This window comes from Lepus europaeus, chromosome 5 (genome assembly GCF_033115175.1).
Source record: "Lepus europaeus isolate LE1 chromosome 5, mLepTim1.pri, whole genome shotgun sequence".
In the NCBI taxonomy this organism is placed as follows: domain Eukaryota; kingdom Metazoa; phylum Chordata; class Mammalia; order Lagomorpha; family Leporidae; genus Lepus; species Lepus europaeus.
The window spans coordinates 139,472,650-139,495,113 of NC_084831.1; the positions used below are offsets into that span (position 1 = coordinate 139,472,650).

General features: G+C 39.8%; 1 protein-coding gene across 2 annotated transcripts; it reads left to right on the forward strand.

The window, feature by feature from the left end:
- Window positions 1–3,298: 3,298 nt before the first annotated feature.
- Window positions 3,299–14,753, forward strand: LOC133761124 (GTPase IMAP family member 7-like). 2 transcript variants are annotated; one of them, XM_062193789.1, is made up of 3 exons: window positions 3,306–3,369; window positions 3,599–3,681; window positions 13,429–14,753. In XM_062193789.1, exon 3 carries the CDS (start codon window positions 13,469–13,471, stop codon window positions 14,336–14,338), a length of 870 nt encoding a protein of 289 aa, XP_062049773.1. In that variant the 5' UTR covers window positions 3,306–3,369; window positions 3,599–3,681; window positions 13,429–13,468; the 3' UTR covers window positions 14,339–14,753. The 2 variants fall into 2 exon arrangements, with proteins under 2 accessions (XP_062049772.1, XP_062049773.1); XM_062193788.1 differs by lacking the exon at window positions 3,599–3,681 and having other exon boundaries at window positions 3,299–3,369.
- Window positions 14,754–22,464: the final 7,711 nt, after the last annotated feature.

Sequence of the window (22,464 nt, forward strand, 5' to 3'; positions counted from 1 at the left end):
TCTGCTTTCAAATAAAACCCTGGCCTGAAGCACCGGCATCCAATATGGGCACCGGTTTAAGTCCCAGCTGCTCCACTTCCAACCCAGCTCTCTGCTATGGTCTGGGAAAGCAGTATAAGATGGCCCAAGTCCTTGGGCCCCTGCACCGGCGTGGGAGACCCGGAAGAAGCTCCTGGATCCTGGCTTTGGATCGGCGCAGCTCCAGCCATTGCAGCCAACTGGGGAGTGAATCATCGGATGGAAGACCTCTCTCTCTCTCTGCCTCTCCTTTCTCTGTGTAACTCTGAATTTCACATAAATAAATAAATCTTTTAAAAAATAAAACCCAAAATTAATAGATAATTACCCATTTCCAGAGCAGACTGGAATCTACACCTATCTAAGCCTGAGATAGAAGGAAGCAAAAACAACAAGTAGGGTTTATTCTCTGAGTGCATCTTTACTTGTCAGATCAGGCATATTTTCACACTTAAAAGAACCTCATGATAATCTCATGCAATGTTTTTGACGATGTGTGCCTTGACAGTTGAGGAACAGTATTTTTTTCTCTTTCATACTATTTGTTGAATTCTTTATTTAACATACAGTTAAGAACATGTGTATAAACTTATTTGAAAATAGATCTTAGTTAAAAATAAGAGTAGGAATAAGAGAGGGAGGAGGAAGGGAGGTGGAAGCGTGGGCAGGAGGGCAGGCACCATGTAAAGAATCACCATGTTCCTTAAGCTGTAATTATAAAATGTATGAAATTGTAACTGTAAAGCTGTATAGTTCTGCATAATTTCCTGCAGACTTCCTTCTAAGGGTAGAGTTTCAAAACTTGCTATGGGATTACAAATCCCCCTAAGCAGGGGGTGGTGGTTAAAAAAAAGCATTTAAAGTGATAAAGTGATTATAAGGATAATATTAAGCATTAAAGAGATAATTTAGATAGGATAAGGTATTAGTAGTATCACACACATAGGATTAATTGTTTGGTAATAATAGAATCAAAAAGGTGTGACTGCTCCAATATAGGAAGGAGTCCATACAGATGACTCATAGAAAGACCATCACTTGAAGTTGCACTCTGATCTCAGAGTCAGCCCTTAAGGCACTTTGGTCTGGCTTAAAAGCCAATGAGAGCATTTCAGGCATGGAAAGCCAAATACTGTGGCAAAAAGTGTCCCTGCATGAAGGATCTCTGTAGGTGAGACCCCAATGGAAAGGAGTGGCCATCAAAAAAAGATGTACTTTTCTCTAAAGGGAGAAGAGAACTTTTACTTTGCTTATGGCCTTGTCTAAATTATTGAAGGACCTGTGGATTCAATATGCTTCCAGAGCCTAGGCAGTTCATATCAAGAGCGTCAGGTGATCACTGATGACATACGTAAGAATGCTAATTGTTATATTAACAACAGGAGTTACTCTGCATTAACTTCCCATGCAGGACCTATGTGGTCAAAGACTTGGATTATGAGAGTTAATAGTAAAACTTATTTTCAAAGATTTACTTTGTTTTAGTGTATTGAGTGGAAGATATTCTTACATCTTGTAAGTTTTAGTTATGCCTAAAGTGTCCAACTGTGTTGCATGGTAAAAATTTTTTCAAAGGAGAAGTATATTATCACATAATTAAAAGAAAAATAAGAAATGAAATAGAAGGTAGGGTAGGGTGTGAGTGATGCAGGGAGGGAGGAAGGAGTGGGAAGTGTCATTACGTTCTTAAAACCAAATGTATGGGGGCAAAGCTGCTGCCTGTGGTGCCAGCATCCCATATAGACTCTGGTTCAATTCTGGGCAGCTCCACTTCCAATCTAGCTCTCTGCTATGGCCTGGGAAAGCAGTAGGAGTTGGCCTAAGTCCTTGGGCCCCTGTACCCATGGGCCCCTGTACCCATGTTGGAGACCCAAAAGAAGCTCCTGGCTCCTGGCTTTGGATCGGCACAGCTCTGGCTAATGCGACCATCTGGAGAGTGAGCCAGTGGATGGAAGACCTCTATTTCTCTCTTTATCTCTCTTTCTCTGCCTCTCAAGTAAAAAAAAAATTAATCTTTAAAAAAAATCTAATGTATGAAATAGATGAAATTTGTCCCATTTATATAAATAAAAAAATTAATAAAAATTAAAAAAAAAATTCAAGAAGCTCTATGGTCAATGGCTATGGTTTTTACAGGCTTCATCTACCTTTTTAAATTTTTTATTGGTTTCTCATTATTAGACCCTTTCAGTTTTGTACTCAGTGCTGTTAATTTTTACACAAGTAAGTTGAGACCTTCCTGAAAAACTGTAGTAAGTAAGAAAACCTAAGAACACAATCACCAAAAAATACACTCAGCTCTATGCTTGGAAACACCAAGGTACATGCCTATGTTCCTTCCTCCCCAGACCATCCCTCAGTCTCCTTCTGCATCCAGGAATGATCATCAGATACTGTGACTTGCTTTCTGGATAATATTTGGGTCACTGAATTGGGCCCTTTTGGATCCATTACTGTCACTCTAAGAAAGGTTAGTTTTCCATGCCTGAAATACAAATGACCTAAATAAAAGATCTCTGTGAGTGAGATCCCACTGGAAAGAATGGGCCATTAAAAAAGGAGGTACCTTTCTCTGAAGGGAGGAGAGAACTTCCACTTTGACTATGGCTTTGTCTAAATAAGATCAGAGTTGGCGAACTCAAGAGGCTTCCATAGCCTTGGCAACTCATGACAAGAGCCTTGGGTGATTACTTACGCCATAAATAAGAGTGTCAATTGTTAAATAAACAACAGGAGTCACTGCACTTACTCCCCATGTAGGATCTCTGTCCTTAATGTGTTGTACTATATGAATTAACACTATAACTAGTACTCAAACAGTACTTTATATTTTGTGTTTCTGTGTGGCTACAAGCTGTTGAAATCTTTACTTAGTATATACTAAGTTGATCTTCTGTATATAAAGATAATTGAAAATGAATCTTGATGAAGAATGGGGTGGGAGAGGGAGTGGGAGATGGGATGGTTGCAGTTGGGAGGGAGGTTATGGAGGGGAAAAACTGCTATAATCCAAAAATTGTACTTTGGAAATTTATATTTATTAAATAAATGTTAAATAAAGACAACAAAACAAAAATAAAAGAAAGGTTAGCTTTGGAAATTTTGGTGTTATATCAGGCACATGGAAATAATGTGTCAACTTGGAAAATTTGAAGCAGCTACCGAATTATGGAGCAATATTTCTGCTTCTTTAAAGGCAAATGCTGTCCTCACTGGCTCCACCCAAGCTGAGCTTCCTGAATACAGAGGCTGTGGGGAGGGCAAACACTTCCCCTGCAGTCACTGCAGCAGCACCAGCTAAAACAGCCTCTCTGGAGAAACCTGAGAACTCGCCAGCCTGTTCAAAAGAAGGTGAGCCTGTCTGAGAAGAAGACCCAGAATGACAGAGCTGGGAGGGGCAGTAGGAACAGGGCACTTGGCAGGGTTGGGGGGGGTGGATTCTGATCTAAGGAGGGAAAATATACTGTGGCAATAGGTAATACACTATTCAAAGGATGTTTCCAAGGTGGTAACAGATGGGTGGGAGGGAGGGAGTAAGGTATTTTTCTATCATGGTGTTCATATATCTCATATTTAACAGGACAAACTTTTGCTGAATAGGGTGCCTTTCCTAATGGCTGTGGTGATAAACACTTAAAATCGCTTGGCAATCTTAATAGGAAGGTAAGTGCTGTTATGGCAAATTTTTAGAGCTGGAAAATTATTTAGGACAATCTAAATCTTGCTTTTTACTCGAAAAGAAAATCAGAATCCCAGGGTTTGGTCATTCTCCATGTCTTACCCAGGTCACTGATGATAGAAGATGATAAAATTTAGTTTGCACACTATTTTCCAACAGGTAGCAGACATAAGCTGTGTCCTTAACAATGCAACTTGTGAACTGGAGGAGGGAGTGCTATGGGAGCAGATTAGTTACTTTCTCAACCTTCCTACCACACATTTCTTTCTCAGGCTACATGAAGTAGTTCAATCTGATAAATGCCAAGGGAGCAATATGGTTTTCAGTTCTTCAGTGTTTTTGATGTGTGTGTGTTCACATGCCAATGGTATTTTGTAGCAACCACTTTTGCAATCAGTGGGTGCTGTGCTCTGCAGCACATCTGCAGAAGCTCCTCTAGGAAGGCCTCACGTCATGCCCAGTAGGTTTTATCATCACAGAGGAGATGACTATCAAAGAACTTAAGGCATATTTTAGACGTTCTAGCTCTGGTCTGACCACATCTGAAGTCCATGCTTTCCTCGCTTGTGCACCCTTCTGTTAGCTGCAGGTCCTCTGGGTATTCTGAGAAAGTTCTTAAAGGATATTTTTTCTGACTTTGCCTCTCAATGTTGGCTTGTCGCTATGGAGGAAAGTCCACTGAGGCACTGAGGCCCTCCTACTGGCCCTGCCTGTCACAGACTTGTTCCCAGTTCGCCCTTCTAGAGACAGTGTGGATACCCCACTATCCACCCAAATTCTATCCTGGATAAGATGTAAAATGATGCTTACACTCATGGACTTAGAAGAACCCAAGATGCAGGGGTGGTGAAGAAGGTTACTAGTGAATGGAGGGGAGTCAATGGACTTCACATCAAATCCTTGCTCTGCCCAGTAACTATATGCACAGTTACCTTAGGCTGGCTTATTTCACTAAGTGTAATGGTTTCAAAAAAAGTGTACATTGATTTCAATTTTTTGAAATTGAAATCCCATCGATATCAATGTATTTTAATTCCATTTTCTATGAATTATTTGAGGTACCTTCATATATCCTTTGTATTTTTTTCTGTGTAGCTTTCAAGTAAGTCTTAAAATTTGGATTGATAATCAAAGAATAAATGCATACGCAATTTTGAAAGATATCTTTAACTTTTCTGTAGGTGTTGGGCTACTTTTCCATTCTCACTATTCACTGGAGATGATCTATTTCGCCATGCCTTTCCCAACAGGTTGTATTGACAAACCTTTGAACTTTGTCATACCATACTTGAGAAAGAGTAGATTGACTTGTTTTTCATTTTTTCTTTATTATGATTTATTGAATATAATTCTATATATCCCAGGGATATTTTCATGTCTTCTTTGAAATGCACATTCATATTACTTGCTCAACTTTCTATGAAGTTGTCAGTCTTTGGTTTTTCTACTATTAGATATTCTTTGTATAAAAGCAAAAAATATGCTTGCTATAAATTTGATAAAACAATTTCCTTAGTTTGGTATTCGCATTTTAAGTGTCAATTATGTTTTTTTGCTTATTATATTATTTTAAATTTTTATTTAATCAAATAAATCTGTCTTTGTCTTTCGTTTTAGTCCATTTTGGGGTTTGTTTCTCAATGAATTTTGTTACATTTTATTTTAAGCCTTATTTTATTTTACAGATTTCATGTATTTCAAATATACAGCTTTGGGAGCATAGTGATACTTCCCATAATACCCTCCCTCTTGCCCTATTCCCATCCTTTTTCCTTCTTCCTCTTTTTAATCTATCTCTTCATTTGTTGCAGTGATCTACTTTCAGTTTACTTTATACTCATAAGATTAACCCTAAGCTAAGTAAAGTGTCCACCAAATAGTAAGGAAAAATATTGCTCCTAACAGAAGATGCAAGGACTATAAACAATAACTGAATCTCAAAATGTCATTTATGCTCCTATATATAACATTGTTTGATACTCTATTAGTTACCACAGACCAGGGAAAACATATGGGATTTGCCTTTTTGAGTGGGGCTGGCTTATTTCACTAAGTGTAATGGTTTCCAATTGCATCCTGTTTGTTGCAAAAGGCAGTACTTCATTTTTTTATGGCTGAATTAATCCATAATAAACGCACATACAAACACATACGAATACACAAACACAAACACACACACACATAAACTATTTCTTTATCCAGTCATCAGTTGATGAGTATCTAGGTTGATTCCATATCTTAGCTATTGTAAACTCCGTTGCAATAAACATGGAGCTTCAGATTACTGTTTCGTATGCTGATTTCATTTTTTTGTGTAAATTACCACGAGTAAGATTGCTGGGTCATATGGTATAGCTATTTTCAGCTTTCTGAGGTATGTCCATACTGTTTTCCACAATGGCTATACTAGTTTACATTCTCACTTACAGTGTATTAGGGTGCCCTTTTCCCCACATCCTTGCCAGAATGTATTTTTTTTATTTTAGGATGATGGCCATTCTAACTGGGACGAGGTAAAACTTCACTGTCTTTTTTATTTGTATTTTCCTGATGAGCAATCTTGAGTGATTTTTAATGTGTCTGTTGGATATTTGAATTTTCTCTTTTGAAAAATACCTGTTCAAGTTTTTGTGTATTGATTAATTGGATTGTTTTGTTGTTGTTGAATTCCTTGAGCTTTTTATAGATTCTGGATATTAATCCTTTATCAGTTTCATAGTTTGCTAGTTTTTCTCCTGTTCTGTCACTTACCTCATCAGTTTGCTGAGTGTCTCCTTTGCAGTGCAGAAGCTCCTCAGTTTGATGTAATCTCATTTGTCTTCTTTGGTTTTGACTGACTGTGTGTCTGGGGTCTTTTCTAAGAAGTCTTTTCCTATGCCAATGTTTTGCAGAGTTTCCCCAATGTTATCCTCTAATAATTTGGTGGTAACATGTCATAGATATAGATCCTTGATCCATTTTAAGTTGATTTTTTTATGAGGTGTAAGGTAGGGGTCTTGATTCATACTCCTGCATGTATAGATCCAATTTTCCCAGCACCATTTGTTGAAGAGACTGCCCGTTCTCCAAGCATTCATTTTATTTCCTTTGTCAAAGATTAGTTGATTGCAGTTGCATGTTTTAATTTCTAGAGTTTCTATTCTGTTCCATTGATCTACATGTCTACTTCTACACCAATTCCAGGCTGTTTCTCTAATTTTAATTTTTCTTTACTCTTAATAATTTTGAGTTTAGTTTTTTGTTGTTTTTCTAGGTCCTTGAGATGCACTGAGAGCTTATGTCTTTGATAACTTTCTAATTTCTTGATGTAGTGACCAATTGTTTGTTATAAGTTTCCTTCTTAATGCTGCTTTTGCTGTGTCCCCTAAATTTTTATATGTTGTATTGTCATATATGTTCATTTCCAGGAATTTTTAATTTCTCCCTTGATTTTTTTCTTCTATGACCCATTCTTCATTCAGGAGCATACTGTTCAGTCTTCATGTGTTTACACATTTTCTAGAGATTCTTGAGTTGTTAATTTTCAACTTCATTCCATTGTGGACAGAAAAGGTAAAAGGTAAAAATTTCATTGTTTTAATTTGCTGAGATTCACTTTATGGCCTAGCATATGGTCTATCCTATTCTGTAGCTTTTTAATGAAAGGTTCTCCAGATATCAATTAGTTCCATTTGGTCCATAGTGTAGATCAGCACTGTTGTTTGTTGATTTTCTGTCTTGTTGGTCTGTCAATTGATGAAAGTGAAGTGTTGAAGGCCACCATTACTATTGTATTGGAGTTTATGTTTCTATTTAGATTCATTAATTTTTCTTTTAAATACTTTGCCACCTGGCATTAGGTGCATATACTTTTATTATAGTCACATATTCCTGTTGAATTGATCCCTTAATCATCACATAATGCCCTTCTTTGTCTTTTTTAACAGGTTTGTGTTAAAGTATATTTTGTCTGATATTATAATGGCAACATCTGTCTACTTTTGCTTTCTGTTAGCATCAAATATCTTTTTCCTTCCTCACCATTTTAGTCTATCACCCCCAGGCACAAAGAATTTATAGATTTTTTAGTAATTTATATAGCTCTTTTACATTTATAACTCATCTATTTTTAAATTGAATGGTATGAGGAAATGGTTGCAATTTTTTTGTTTCCATGATTATACAATTATCCCAATTTTCTTATAAAATTGTCTTTACTCCACTGATATGATATACTACTTTACAGAATGTAAATGTAGCATAGCTGAATTGAATATAGGCAAATACATTAGGAACAACAGTCTATTTGTGAGTCTTCTGTTTCCTTCTCCTCATTCTATCTGTATTCATCACAGTTCTTTAATTACAGTAGTCACGATGTTTTTCTTGCTGGTAAAACAGGTCTGTCATCTAAATGAACTTTATTGTCAGCTTTCTGAAATACAGGCGACCAAAAATTAATGACAAAAGTTTTAAAATATATATTTACATAAATCATGTTAAAGAATTATGTATTAATTGACAGTTTATAAAATGCTTCAAACACAAATAAATTTTAAATTCAATCAACTGGACATTTTTAGATAATTCTCTTATTAAGGTATTGATAGGATGTGTTGTAACAATCCATTTTATCATATTGAGCCACCCTTATAATTCTTTTTTTTTTTTTACAGGGAGAGTGGACAGTGAGAGAGAGAGACAGAGAGAAAGGTCTTCCTTTGCCGTTGGTTCACCCTCCAATGGCCGCCGGGGCTGGCGCGCTGCGGCCAGCGCACCGCGCTGATCCGATGGCAGGAGCCAGGTGTTTATCCTGGTCTCCCATGGGGTGCAGGGCCTAAGGACTTGGGCCATCCTCCACTGCACTCCCTGGCCACAGCAGAGAGCTGGCCTGGAAGAGGGGCAATCGGGACAGGATCGGTGCCCTGACCGGGACCAGAACCCGGTGTGCTGGCGCCGCAAGGCGGAGGATTAGCCTGTTGAGCCACGGTGCCGGCCCACCCTTATAATTCTTAAATAAACCACACCTAATCAAAGTATATTATTCATTAATGTTTCATAATTTAACTGGATTTTTGTATCAATATTACAAATGAAACACATGCGTAGCTTCTTTACTGGTGAAATGTTTATCAATTTTTAGAATCAATATCATATTTGATTCAAAGAATACTGCTTTGCTTACTATACAGTCATGAACAGTTTAGGTAGTATTGAAACTATGATATTTAAAATTTTAATATGGTTTCCTTGTCAAACAATCTGGACCTGATACTCTTTTGTTGGAGGATTCTTTTTTTTTTTTTACTTATTTTTAAACTTTTATTTAATGAATATAAATTTCCAGTGTACAGCTTATGGATTACAATGGCTTCCCTCTCCCATAACTTCCCTCCCACCCACAACCCTCCCCTCTCCCGCTCCCTCTCCCCTTCCATTCACATCAAGACTCATTTTCAATTCTCTTTATATACAGAAGATCACTTTAGTATAAAGATTTCAACAGTTTGCACCCACATAGAAACACAAAGTGAAACATACTGTTTGAGTACTAGTTATAGCATTAAATCACAATGTACAGCACATTAAGGACAGAGATCCCACATGAGGAGCAAGTGCACAGTGGCTCCTGTTGTTGACCCAACAAATTGACACTCTAGTTTATGGCGCCAGTAACCATCCTAGGCTGTCGTCATGAGTTGCCAAGGCTATGGAAGCCTTCCAAGTTTGCCGACTCTGATCATATTTAGACAAGGTCATAAAAGACAGAGTGAGGATAGCAACCAATGATCCTAAGAGTGGCATTTACCAGGTTTGAACAGTTATACAGCATTAAGTGGGGAAGAGGACCATCAGTACACACAGGTTGGGAGTAGAGCCATTGGTGGTAGAGTAGAGGTTATGATTACGAAGGAATGAGGCCCAAGTACGCTAGACAGGGTCTAGAACAAAGGACAGAGTCATTATTAGAGGAGCTAAGAAAGGTGCTGTCTAAGCTACAATTAAGTTTTCTGATTGAGAGGCAAATAGAACCTGATAGAAGGGGCTTGATAATAATCTGGTGGGCTTTAGGCCTTGTAAGTTAAGAGGCCCAGACCTATCTATCTCTTCACATGGGGTACATCCTAAGGGAGGTGTGAACCTCCTAGGGGAAGGCACTCTGTTGACTTTCATTACTTGGCTGGCCTGGGAGGAGAGCTGGCCAGGTAAAGGCAGGTGGCATCTCTAAAAAGAAATTTACAGTTCTGCCTGCAATGTTGCTGACCCTACTTGACCATACCCTCAGCTGCAGTGGTCACTTTGGAAGTTGGGCTGAGTGAAGGGCTTTTCAGCTTAGAGCCAGTAAGATCTGTGGCTCTGACCTGGGCATCCTTCAGCTCCAGGGCAGGTCCATTTCCAGTGATCCAACTCTTGGCAGAGCTGCCAGGGCTCTTCACAAGCTGACTTCTGCTGAAGCCCAGGCTTACCACATTGAAAGCCACTGCAGTGGACTGGCCTGTTGGGTCTCCTTGAGGGCAGATCACTGTACAGATCAGCCATTAATAGGCCTGCCACCCATTGCTTCTGATGCCTAGCTTTCTTTTCCTCCTGGTTTTGGTTAAAGCAGACCAGAGGATGCAAGTCAAGGGAGTGCCCATGTCCCATCTCTAATCTTCGGTGGCCTGAACTACAAGTCTATAGTCACAGGCATGTTCTGTAGTACTTTTTCTAAGGTAGACAATGCCCATGAGGAAAATTATATTCTCACTTTAAAACTTTCTTTCCCTTTGGTCTGAAAGGGAGATTTTTTCTACTTACTGTATACTTCACTGATGGCGAAGTAAATCTAGCTATGAGATTATTATTTAAGCTCTTATTTTGGCTATGCTATTACAGAAAAATGTTAGCCATCTCTTTTATAAGGTCTAAAGATTAAATTGTACTTCCTACAGATTCCTTCATAATAGAATTAGTTTCCTACCTTGAAGAGAATAGAGAAATGAAAGTACAAGTTGGGCTTAGAATAGAGAAATGAGGGAGCAAGTCCTAGATCGCTTGCTGACAATAGCAATATCATATGAATACTTAGCAAACCGTTTCAACCATTAGATAACAACTTAAGAAAACATTTACCAGAAGGTCCAATGCCTTCTATAAATTTTAAGAATCATGTATTTGAAAACACCTCTTAAATATCTAACATGGTGTAGTTTGATTAGCCAGTAAACATAAGCACAACCATATAAAATGTTTTTAGTTTCTTTCTACCAACAAGTTTAAAACATGATACACAGATTCAGGTCACACAAATTAAAATGTATCTTTGATTGATTTTAGCAGCTTAAATTTATGGACAATCTTATCTATAAGCCATTTAAAATAAAACTCTTAATAAAATTTCCTATGTGGACATACAATATGTACACACATATAACATAGCATAATAGACCAATATAGCAATTTTAATAATAGCTTTTAAAATCTTTAACTCTTTTTGTAGATTGCCAATTGATTTGAATTGCTTTTTGTTTTTAGATTACTTTAACACATTGCTTTAACAGAGCATCAGAGTTTAATTCTATGTCAAAGAGAAATTGAGCTTCCTGTGATCTTTTGCTGTGAGGTTTCCTACCTTTACCTTCTTTCATATTGGTGACCGTGTTTCTGTGTTTCTGTATGTAACACATCTTTAAGCATCTTTTGCAGGGCAGGATGAGTGGCAACAAATTCTTTCAGTTTCTGTTTGCTAGGAAAAGTCTTAATTTCACCTTCATTCACAAATGAGAGCTTTGCAGGATATAATATTCTGGGCTGGCAGTTTTTCTCTCTTAGCACCTGGGCTATATCTCGCCATTCCCTTCTAGCTTGTAGGGTTTCTGATGAGAAGTCTGCTGTGAGTCTAATTGGAGATCCTCTGAGAGTAATCTGATGTTTCTCTCTTGCACCTTTTAGAATCTTCTTTATGTTTCACTGTGGTGAGTTTGATTACGACGTGTCGTGGTTAGGATCTCTTTTGGTCATGTTTATTAGGGGTTCTATAAGCTTCCTGTACTAAGATGCCTCTGTCCTTCTCCAAACCTGGGAAATTTTCTGCTAGTATCTCACTGAAAATGCCTTCTAATCCTTTCTTCCTCTCCATGCCTTCAGGAACTCCTAGAACCCGAATATTAGGTTTTTTTAATAGTATCCTGTAGATTCCCGACAATATTTTTTAGATTTCTAATTTCTTCTTTTCTTTGGTTTGCCTGTTTCCTTTCCTGTTCCCTGTCTTCTAAGTCTGATATTCTCTCTTCTGCTTCACCCGTTCTGTTTTTAAGGCTCTCTAATGTGTTTGTCATTTGATCTATTGAGTTCTTCATTTCATTGTGGTTTTTTGTCACTATCATAGTTTCATGTTCTACTAGTTGTTTCATTTCATTTTGATTCCTCCTTAATATTTCATTTTCACGAGAGAGATTTTCTATCTTGTCCATTAAGGATTTCTGTAGTTCAAGAATTTGTTTTTGAGAACTTCTTAATGTTCTTATCAATTTTTTGAGATCCGCTTCTTGCATTTCTTCGATCTCATCATCTTCATAATCTTGAATTGGGGTGTCTTTTTCATTTGGGGGCGTCATAGTGTCTTCCTTGTTCTTGTTACCTCGGTTTTTGCGTTTGTTGTATGGCATGTTGGAGATATTTGGTTTCTTCACTGTGGTGTTTTTTCTTGTTACACTATGGCTCTATATTAAGTGGACTGTCTGCTTTTGGTGGAGCCTTAGAGGCTTGAGATAAGTGTGGACTGAGAGCTGTGTTTGGTTCCTCAGGGTTGAGGGTGTGTCAAAGATGACACTCCCAGGTTAGGCGTGGTAAATGTCTCTCTCTCTCTCTTTTTTTTTTTTGATTCAAAAGGGAAGTAATTCCGCACAGCTGAATGTAATTGGAGGTAGTTAGCAGGCGAATGATATACCCACAGGAGCCAGAGATGGGAAGCTCTTTCCCAAGGACCACACAGGGAATCTCTGCTGCCCTCTGTGTGGGCTCCAATTCTCCTGCAGTCTCCCACTGGATTGCCAAGTTAGATGCTAATCTCCTGTTATTTCACCCCTCCCCCCAGAGTCAGGTTTTTCTGCTAGGCTCAGGGCCGGTGCAGACCTGAGGTCGCCCTGCTTATGACGTGTGTCCAAAATGGCACCTGCTCTTTGTCTTGCTCGCCTTTGAGGGGTGAGTGGAGAGAGAGAAACTTGTGTCCGTATCGGTCACTTTTTTTTTTTCCTCTCTCTCTTCTAGTTAGCCTGAATTTTTCCCCACGGAGTTTCAAGCCTCGTTCCCTCTAGTTTCCTCTTTCCGCTTGCCCGCTGGTGTCTCAGGCTATTGAGGTTCGGCTCATCTCGCGTTCCAGCGCTGGTGTGTTGAGTCTGCCGCTGGTGTCCCAAACTTGGGCTCCCACGCTCTCCACGCAGGTCCACTGTGAATCACTAGTTCCGGAAGAGTTTCCGCTGCTGTTTCTTCCCCTACTCTTCCTTGACCCTGCAGTATCTCCACTTTTATTTCCTGTGTGTCTTGCTGAACTATCAATGTGCTCCCTTCCTATTCCGCCATCTTGCCTCTCCTCCTCTCAATCTGGAGAATTCTTTACACTAATATTTCTTCCTTAGTAATTGGGCTGCTTCATCTTTCTGTCTTCACTGAGGTGACTATGCATAAGATTTTCAGCAACGACAAGAAAAAAGGATTGGGAACAATTTCTACTCACCTAAATTGGCCTTTTTTCCTTCCCTTCCTTCCTTAAGGTCTATATGTGCCCAAGTTCCCGAGCATCCTTACATAGACATGGCTGGCCTTCAAAATAGTGCTTTGAGGATCGTTCTGGTAGGGAAAACCGGAAGTGGGAAAAGTGCGACAGCAAACACCATCCTTGGGGGCAAAGTCTTCAAGGCTGGACTAAGTGCCCAATCCCTTACCGAGACCTGTCAAAAAGCATCCCGGGAGAGGAAAGGGACAGAACTCCTTGTTGTTGACACCCCGGGGCTCTTTGACACTAAGGAGAAACTGGATAAAACCTGCAAAGAAATCAGCAAGTGCGTCCTCCTCTCCCGCCCAGGGCCTCACGCCATTCTCCTGGTTATGCCGCTGGGCCGCTACACGCAAGAAGAACAGAACACTGTTGCACTGATCAAGGCTGTCTTTGGGGAGTCAGCGATGAAGCACATGATCATCTTGTTTACCCGCAGAGAAGAGCTGGAGGATCGGTCCCTGGATGACTTTATAGCGAATGCAGATGTGAACCTGAAGAGCGTCATCCAGGAGTGCGGGGGCCGCTGCTACGCCATTAGCAACAAGGCAGACAAGGCTGAGAAGGAGGGTCAGGTGCAGGAGCTGGTGGATATGATAGAGAAGATGGCACGGGGAAACGGAACGGAATATTTTTCTGTGGACATATACAAGGACACAGTGGAGACACTGAAACAACAAGCAGCAGTTTTGAAGGCAATGTTTGATGATAGGTTAAAGAATGAAATTAGACGTATAGAAGATGATCGTAGTCTTAAATCAGAGCAAGAAAAAGCTGAAAAAATAAAAGATGTAAAGTTGAAATATAATAACGAACTTAAAAATATAATGGAAGAAGTTGAGCATAATGTACCTGAAGAAGTCTTTAACCGGATTAAGAAGATACTTTTTAAAAGCTGGCAGAGGTGAAAGGAGTAATGTATTTTATTCTTTCTCTTTATTATACTATGATTTGTTAATGTGGTAATTGTATATTTGCTGTGATTATATCTCCCCAATGCACAAGTTTTATTAAGGTAAAATTGAAAAAAAATTACATCTGCTTATACTTTATGATATGAGACACACACACATATCTTGAAATGATTAAATCAAAATCATTGCTATATTCTTCACATATTTACCTTTTTATAATCTTTTTTGGTGCATGAAAAGTCATTCATTCCTTGTTTATACTCCTGTGGGACTATGTTCTTCTTACTTTTTACCTGTTAAATATTATGATTAGTGGTGAATTAAGCCTGAGAATATATAGAGAGGATTAAAATTGTGTTTTTGCAAAAACTGATGAAGAGAGGGGAGGGAGGTGGGATTGAGGGAACAAAGAAGTGAGGGAAGTGTGGTTGTCTTTTTGGAGCTGTACTTATGGAATGCATAAAATCTGTTCTCTTTATATTAATAAAAATTTTTAAAAAGAATTACTTTCTTAGAAAATCTCAAAGATACAACACAGAAATTTTAACTACAGTCACAAGACTACATCTCAGATCTCCAGAATTTATTCTTTCCACAGAAACAAGCAGATGGAAGATCTCTCTCTCTCTCTCTCTCTCTCTCTCTCTCTCCTTCTCTGTGTGTGACTCTCAAGTAAAATAAATAAATCTTTAAAAAACCCAAATCTTTGTACCTCTTGAGCAACACACCCCCTTTTCTACTCCCTCAGTTCCTAGAAACCAAAATTTATTTTTTGCTTTATGAGTTCAACTATTTTAGGTTCCATGCCTAAATGAGATCATGCAGTGTTTCTCTTTCTGCACTTAATTTATTTCACTCAGCACAATGTACTCCAGTTTACTGATAGTGTTGTAAATGACAGGATCTCCTATTTTTTGAAAAGCTGAATAATTGCTCTTCTGTACAATGAATATATACCACTTTTTTATTAAACTTTTACTTAATGAATATAAATTTCCAAAGTATAGCTTATGGGTTACAATGGCTTCCCCCCTCCCACAACTTCCCTCCCGCCCGCAACCCTCCCCCTTCCCGCTCCCTCTCCCCTTCCATTCATGTAAAGATTCATTTTCAATTCTCTTTATATACAGAAGATCAGTTTAGTATATATTAGGTAAAGATTTCAACATTTTGCCCATATAGCAACATAAAGTGAAAAAAACTACCATTGGATTACTAATTATAGCATTAAATAGCAATGTACAGCACATTAAAGAGATCCTACATATTTTTTTTTCAAATTAATTAATTTTCTATGCCATTTCCATTTTAACACCAGGTTGTTTTTTTTTCATTTCCAATTCTCTTTATATACAGAAGATCAATTCAGTATATAATTAGTAAAGACCTCATCAGTTTGTGCCCACACAGAATCGCAAAGTATAAAAATACTGTTTCAGTACTAGTTATAGCATCACTTCGCTTTAGACGACACATTAGGGATGGATCCCACATGGGGTGCAAGTACACAGTGACTCCTGTTGCTGATTTAACAATTTGACACTCCTGTTCATGGCGTCAGTAATCTCCCTAGGCTCTAGTCATGAGTTGCCAGGGCTATGGAAGCCTTTAGAGTTTGCTGACTTTGATCTTATTCCGATAGGGTCATAGTCAAAGTGGAAGTTCTCTCCTCCCTTCGGAGAAGGGTACCTCCTTCTTTGATGGCCCTGTTCTTTCCACTGGGATCTCACTCACAGAGATCATTCATTTAGGTCTTTTTTTTCCCATGATATCTTGGCTTTCCATTAAAAAAATCCGTTCACCTGCTTATGAATAGTTGGGTGATTTCTACTTCTTGGCTATTGTGGATAATACTGAAACAAATTTGTGAGTACATATCTCTTAAAGACACCAAATTTATTTTCCTTGACTATTTTTAAGAGCTTCTACTGTAGTTTTTTTTAAAGGTTTATTTATTTATTTGAAAGCCAGAGAGAGAGAGAGAGAGAGAGAGAGAGAGAGAGAGAGAGGTCTTCCATCCACAAGTGGGCCCGACAGCAGGAGTGGGGCCAATCCATATCCAGGAGCCAGGAGCTTCTTCCAAGTCTCTCATGAGGGTACAAGAGCCCAAGGTGTTGGGCCATCTTCCACTGCTTTCCCAGGCCACAGTAGAGAGCTGGATCAGAAGAGGAGCAGCCAGGACTTGAGCCAGCACTCATATGGGATGCTGGCACTATAGGTGGTGGCTTTATTTGTTGTGTCACAGCGCTGGCTCCTTTCCTTGACTATTAGTCCATTTGAGTTTCTATAACAAAATACCACCATGAGTAATGTGGCTGAAGAGCAACAGAAATTTATGTTTCAGTTATGGAGGCTCATAAGTCCACAATTGAATTCCGAACACTTACTGTCTGGTGAAGGCCTCTTCCTTATAAACATTTACCTCTTACTCTGATCTCAGCAGATAACAAGGAGTATCTCTTGGGACTCATTTTTGTAAGGAAACATCTTATTCAGGAGGGTTCTGTCCCATCACCAAATCACTTCATGAGCCTCCCCTCCTGATACCATCACCTTGGGAGTGAGAATCTCAACCTATGAATTGGGGGTTGGGGGACGTCAAGCATAAACATTCAGACCACAACATTGCTCTTGGCATTCCAAAATTCATATCCTTCTCACATCAAAATGTGTTCATTCCATCCCAGTAGTCCCAAAGTCTCATTTGTTCCAGCAGGAACTTTAAAATCCAAACCTAAACCCTAATCTAATTTCAACTAAGTCAGATATGGGTGAGACTCAAGTACAAAATTCATTCTGTCCAGTTATGAATGTGTGAAATCAAATATGTCATGTGCATCCAAAATATAATGGGACAGGCATAGCATAGACTTCATTCATATTCCAAAAGGGAAAATTGGAAAGAAGAAAGAAGTGACAGTTCTCAAGCAAGTCCAGGACCTCAAGGCTCAAGAATAATCTTTGACTGTGTGCTCTGTCCCTCAAGATGTAGCACTTTGGGCTGATGGCAGGGACAGTTCCTACTGTCTCTGAAATACCCTTGGGGTCATTTTACCAATGTCTTGGACAATGGGCCTAGCTGATAGTTACATGGCTGAATAATCTCCTTACTGTTTTGACAAATAGCACCTGGATTCCACTGATATGTTTGATCCATACTAATGGCTAACATTTTTCTGTAATAGCATAGCCAAAATAAGAACTTAAATAATAATCTCATAGCTAGATTTACTTCGCCATCAGCAAAGTATACAGTAAGTAGAAAAAAATCTCCCTTTCAGACCAAAGGGAAAGAAAGTTTTAAAGTGAGAATATAATTTTCCTCATGGGCATTGTCTACCTTAGAAAAACTACTACAGAACATGCCTGTGACTATAGACTTGTAGTTCAGGCCACCGACGATTAGAAATGGGACTTGGGCACTCCCTTGACTTGCATCCTCTGGTCTGCTTTAACACAAACCAGGAGGAAAAGAAAGCTAGGCATCAGAAGCAATGGGTGGCAGGCCTATTAATGGCTGATCTGTACAGTGATCTGCCCTCAAGGAGACCCAACAGGCCAGTCCACTGCAGTGGCTTTCAATGTGGTAAGCCTGGGCTTCAGCAGAAGTCAGCTTGTGAAGAGCCCTGGCAGCTCTGCCAAGAGTTGGATCACTGGAAATGGACCTGCCCTGGAGCCGAAGGATGCCCAGGTCAGAGCCACAGATCTTACTGGCTCTAAACTGAAAAGCCCTTCACTCAGCCCAACTTCCAAAGTGACCACTGCAGCTGAGGGTATGGTCAAGTAGGGTCAGCAACATTGCAGGCAGAACTGTAAATTTCTTTTTAGAGATGCCACCTGCCTTTACCTGGCCAGCTCTCCTCCCAGGTCAGCCAAGTAATGAAAGTCAACAGAGTGCCTTCCCCTAGGAGGTTCACACCTCCCTTAGGATGTACCCCATGTGAAGAGATAGATAGGTCTGGGCCTCTTAACTTACAAGGCCTAAAGCCCAACAGATTATTATCAAGCCCCTTCTATCAGGTTCTATTTGCCTCTCAATCAGAAAACTTAATTGTAGCTTAGACAGCACCTTTCTTAGCTCCTCTAATAATGACTCTGTCCTTTGTTCTAGACCCTGTCTAGCGTACTTGGGCCTCATTCCTTCGTAATCATAACCTCTACTCTACCACCAATGGCTCTACTCCCAACCTGTGTGTACTGATGGTCCTCTTCCCCACTTAATGCTGTATAACTGTTCAAATCTGGTAAATGCCACTCTTAGGATCATTGGTTACTATCCTCACTCTGTCTTTTATGACCTTGTCTAAATATGATCAGAGTCGGCAAACTTGGAAGGCTTCCATAGCCTTGGCAACTCATGACGACAGCCTAGGGTGGTTACTGGCGCCATAAACTAGAGTGTCAATTTGTTGGGTCAACAACAGGAGCCACTGTGCACTTGCTCCTCATGTGGGATCTCTGTCCTTAATGTGCTGTACATTTTGATTTAATGCTATAACTAGTACTCAAACAGTATGTTTCACTTTGTGTTTCTATGTGGGTGCAAACTGTTGAAATCTTTATACTAAAGTGATCTTCTGTATATAAAGAGAATTGAAAATGAGTCTTGATGTGAATGGAAGGGGAGAGAGAGAGGGAGAGGGGAGGGTTGTGGGTGGGAGGGAAATTATGGGAGGGGGAAGCCATTGTAATCCATAAGCTGTACACTGGAAATTTATATTCATTAAATAAAAGTTTAAAAAACAACTAATTTCCCTATAAAAAGATCACTTGGCCATACGCTTGTTCGCACCTTTCTCATTTTTTCCCAGTATAGATAAATTGAGACTTTTTGAAATTTTTATGCTTTATATACTTTTTTACTAACAATTTTACCTTTAGTCATTTATTTTAAAATTTATTTATTTGTTTGAGTTGGAGAGAGGGAGGGTGGGAGGGGGAGGGGGAGGGGAAAGGAGAGGGAGAGGGAGAGGGAGAGGGAGAGAGACTCATCCACTGGTTCCCTCTCCAAATGCTCACAACCAGCTCAGGCTGGAACAGGGCCCAGGATGGGATCTGGGGGCTCAGTCCAGGTCTCCCACATGGCTGGCAGGAACCCAACCACCTGAGTCATCACTGCTGCTTCCCAAGGTCAGCACGGACAGGAAACTGTCCTCCTGAGCCTCAGCTGGTCATCACACTAGGCACTCTGATGTAGGCACAGGTGTCTTATCTGCTTCTTGTATTTTACTATAGACAGTGAAGAGAAATAAAGAAGCACCTTAAACACTTTGCTTAGATATTTCCTTAAACAAATATCCAATTTCATTGCTAACAAGTTTTAACTTCTCCAAACAGCAGAACATGAGCACAATTCTGCCAAGTTCTTTACCACCTTCCAATAAGGATAACCTTTCTTCCATTGTCAAATGACATGTTCCTCATTTGTGTCTCAGACCTTATCAGAATGATCGTCATCACCCACATTTCTACCAATACTCATACCCTGTCCCTAACTACTCAGGTATTTTGTGAGAATGAAGCTTTCTCTATGGATTTTAACTTTTCTGTATGAGTCTTCACCAGTAGACACACACACACACACACACACACACACATATATATATATATATTCAAGGGTTATCCAAGTCACCATTTGAAGCAAGGCAGATCCTTTAGTTTCAAATATTCTCCATTCAGTTTCCAAGTTAGCAGGAGGATTTCTGAAAGACAAGGGGGAGTAGGCTGCATTGTGGCATAGTGAGTAAAGCCACTGCCTGAGACCCAGGAATCCCTTGTGAGCACCAGTTTCTCTCCCAGCTGCTCCATTTCTAACCCAGCCCTGATAATGGCCTGGGAAAAGCATTGGAATATGACTCGAGTGTTAGAGCCCCTGCTACACACGTGGCAGATCTGGAAGAAGCTCCGGGTTCCTGGCTTTGACCTGCCCAGTGGTGGTCATTCCAATCATCTGGAGAGTGAACCAGCAGATGGAAATTTCTCTCTCTGTCTCTCTGTATCTGTCTCTATCTTTCTGTATCTGTCTCTGTCTATGTCTCTCTCTCTCTCTGTGTGTGTGTCTCCCTCTCTATAGCTCTTTCAAATAAATAATTATTTCAAATGGCCCAGTACTGTGGTGTAGTGGGTTAAGCAACCGCCTGTAGTGCCAATATCCCATATAGTCACTGGTTTGAGTCCCAGCTGCTCCATTTTTCATCCAGCTCCCTGCTAATATTCCTGGGAAAGCAGCGGATGGTGCCCAAGTCCTTGGGCCCTTGCACCCACATGGGAGACATGCAGTAAGCTCCTGGCTCCTAGCTTTGGTTAGGCTCAGCTCCAGCTTTTGGCCATTTGGAGAGTGAACCAGTAGATGGAAGATCTCTCCCTCTGACTCTCCGTTTCCCTCTCCCTCTATTTCTCGGTAGCTCTGCCTCCCAAATAAATAAATAAAAGATTATTTTTGGGGGGGTTGTTAGACAGGTTTCTCAAATCCAAGTCTTCAGATCCAGATCTAGTAGAGGCTTCTTTGATATGAAAATGGGCAGTTTTTTCAGGTGGTCATGAATTCCTCCCTTACCTGGTGTATGCTGCTCTGATCTTCTGTCTCTGTACAATCAACTCTGAAATTCTTAGGTCCACAACTACTTTAAAGTTTTGATCTCTGTAAGAATCACATTATTTTGTTAATTGGAATATAAAAAAGGTGTTCTTTATACAATTGCAAATGTGTGCTTCATCCTGAAAATAGAAATTGAAAAGTCAAAACATAAATATTGCAGTTATAATCTTGCTGTTAATCCTTCATTCCATATCTATAGAATAGGGATGTTGACTTTATTCTCACTACATCTTACTGAATGGAGAGCAAAATGAGGGCTTTGAGTTAATATATGTGATGCCCCTCCCAAACACGGTGTATTGCTAATCATAAGCAAGCCATAAATGTTATCATTACACTAAGAAAATAAGAAGAGGTCAAAATGCATAAAAATGTGGTTCTGGCATCCCATATGACCACTGATTCATGTTCCCGCTGCTTCACTTCTGATCCAGCTCCCTGTTAATCCACCTGGGAAAGCAGCAGAGGATGGTCCAAAACCTTGGGTCCATACACCCATGTGGGAGCCTATCAGTCCAGGCATTGCAGCCATTTGAGAAGTGAACCAGCAAATGTCTCTAAAATGAATAAATAAATCTTTTTACGAGAAAGAAAAAGAAAATGAGAAAGGCTTTAATATGGAAGAATAAATCTTCTTGTTCTTCCACTTAAGGGAGTGTAGGTCAAAGACATTGGTGATTCTGAGCATTATTTTTCATGTGTCTGCTGGCCATTTGTACTTCATCCTTGTAAAATTGCTTGTTTTTTACGGTTGTTTTTCAGTTGTTTTTCCACCCTCTAAACAGCCATGAAAAGTCAGAAGGAAGGTTTCCAGTCTCCAAGTCCCCATCAATAATGTTTATAAGCTACATGTAAACCACACACAACAATAACACTAAATGAAAGCTTTGTAGGCATCAGGGGTGACCAAATGCGAGCAGCTGCTCTCTGGGAACTTGACCCCAGGATGAGAGTGTGGTGTGGTCCCAGGTGCACTCTGATGTGGCTTCTCCTGAAGTTCTCCCAGTCTTGCCGATGCAGAGGAGACTCAAGCAGAAACTCACAGTCAGCTGAAGAGGGAGAGGATAGGGTGTGGGGCAACTGGAGCAGGTAGAAGTTGACAGGAAGACTCCCAAGAGAAAAGAGCCAGCAAGTGGGATCAGAGTGAGAGGGGAGGATGTTGTAAGTTTTGCCTTTGAGCTCTCTGCACATCCTTCACTGTACAAGCACAGGGCAATCTACAAAGGCCGGGGGAAATCTTACCTGAAAAAGCTGGTCAGAGACATCAGCAGCTGTCCATAGCAGCAAAGGGAATTTCAAATTACAGCCCACCAAGTTAGTGGGTCTTGATAAAGTTGGAGATTCACACTGAAATACCCACAGGAGTATACTTCAGGAGCAGGGACTGCATCTCAGGACAGAGCGACTTTTCCTAGAAGGAAGAGGAAAATTAAAGCAGACCCTTGCTGAAGGTCAAAGTGATGGGTCAGTGATTTCAGTGCCTACTGGAGCAAACTCAATATTCTTCAGAAAAAGATAGCAA

Coding starts and splice junctions, on each gene's coding strand:
- LOC133761124 (XM_062193788.1), top strand. CDS start 13,469: ATGGCTGGCCTTCAAAATAGTGCTTTGAGGATCGTTCTGGTAGGGAAA.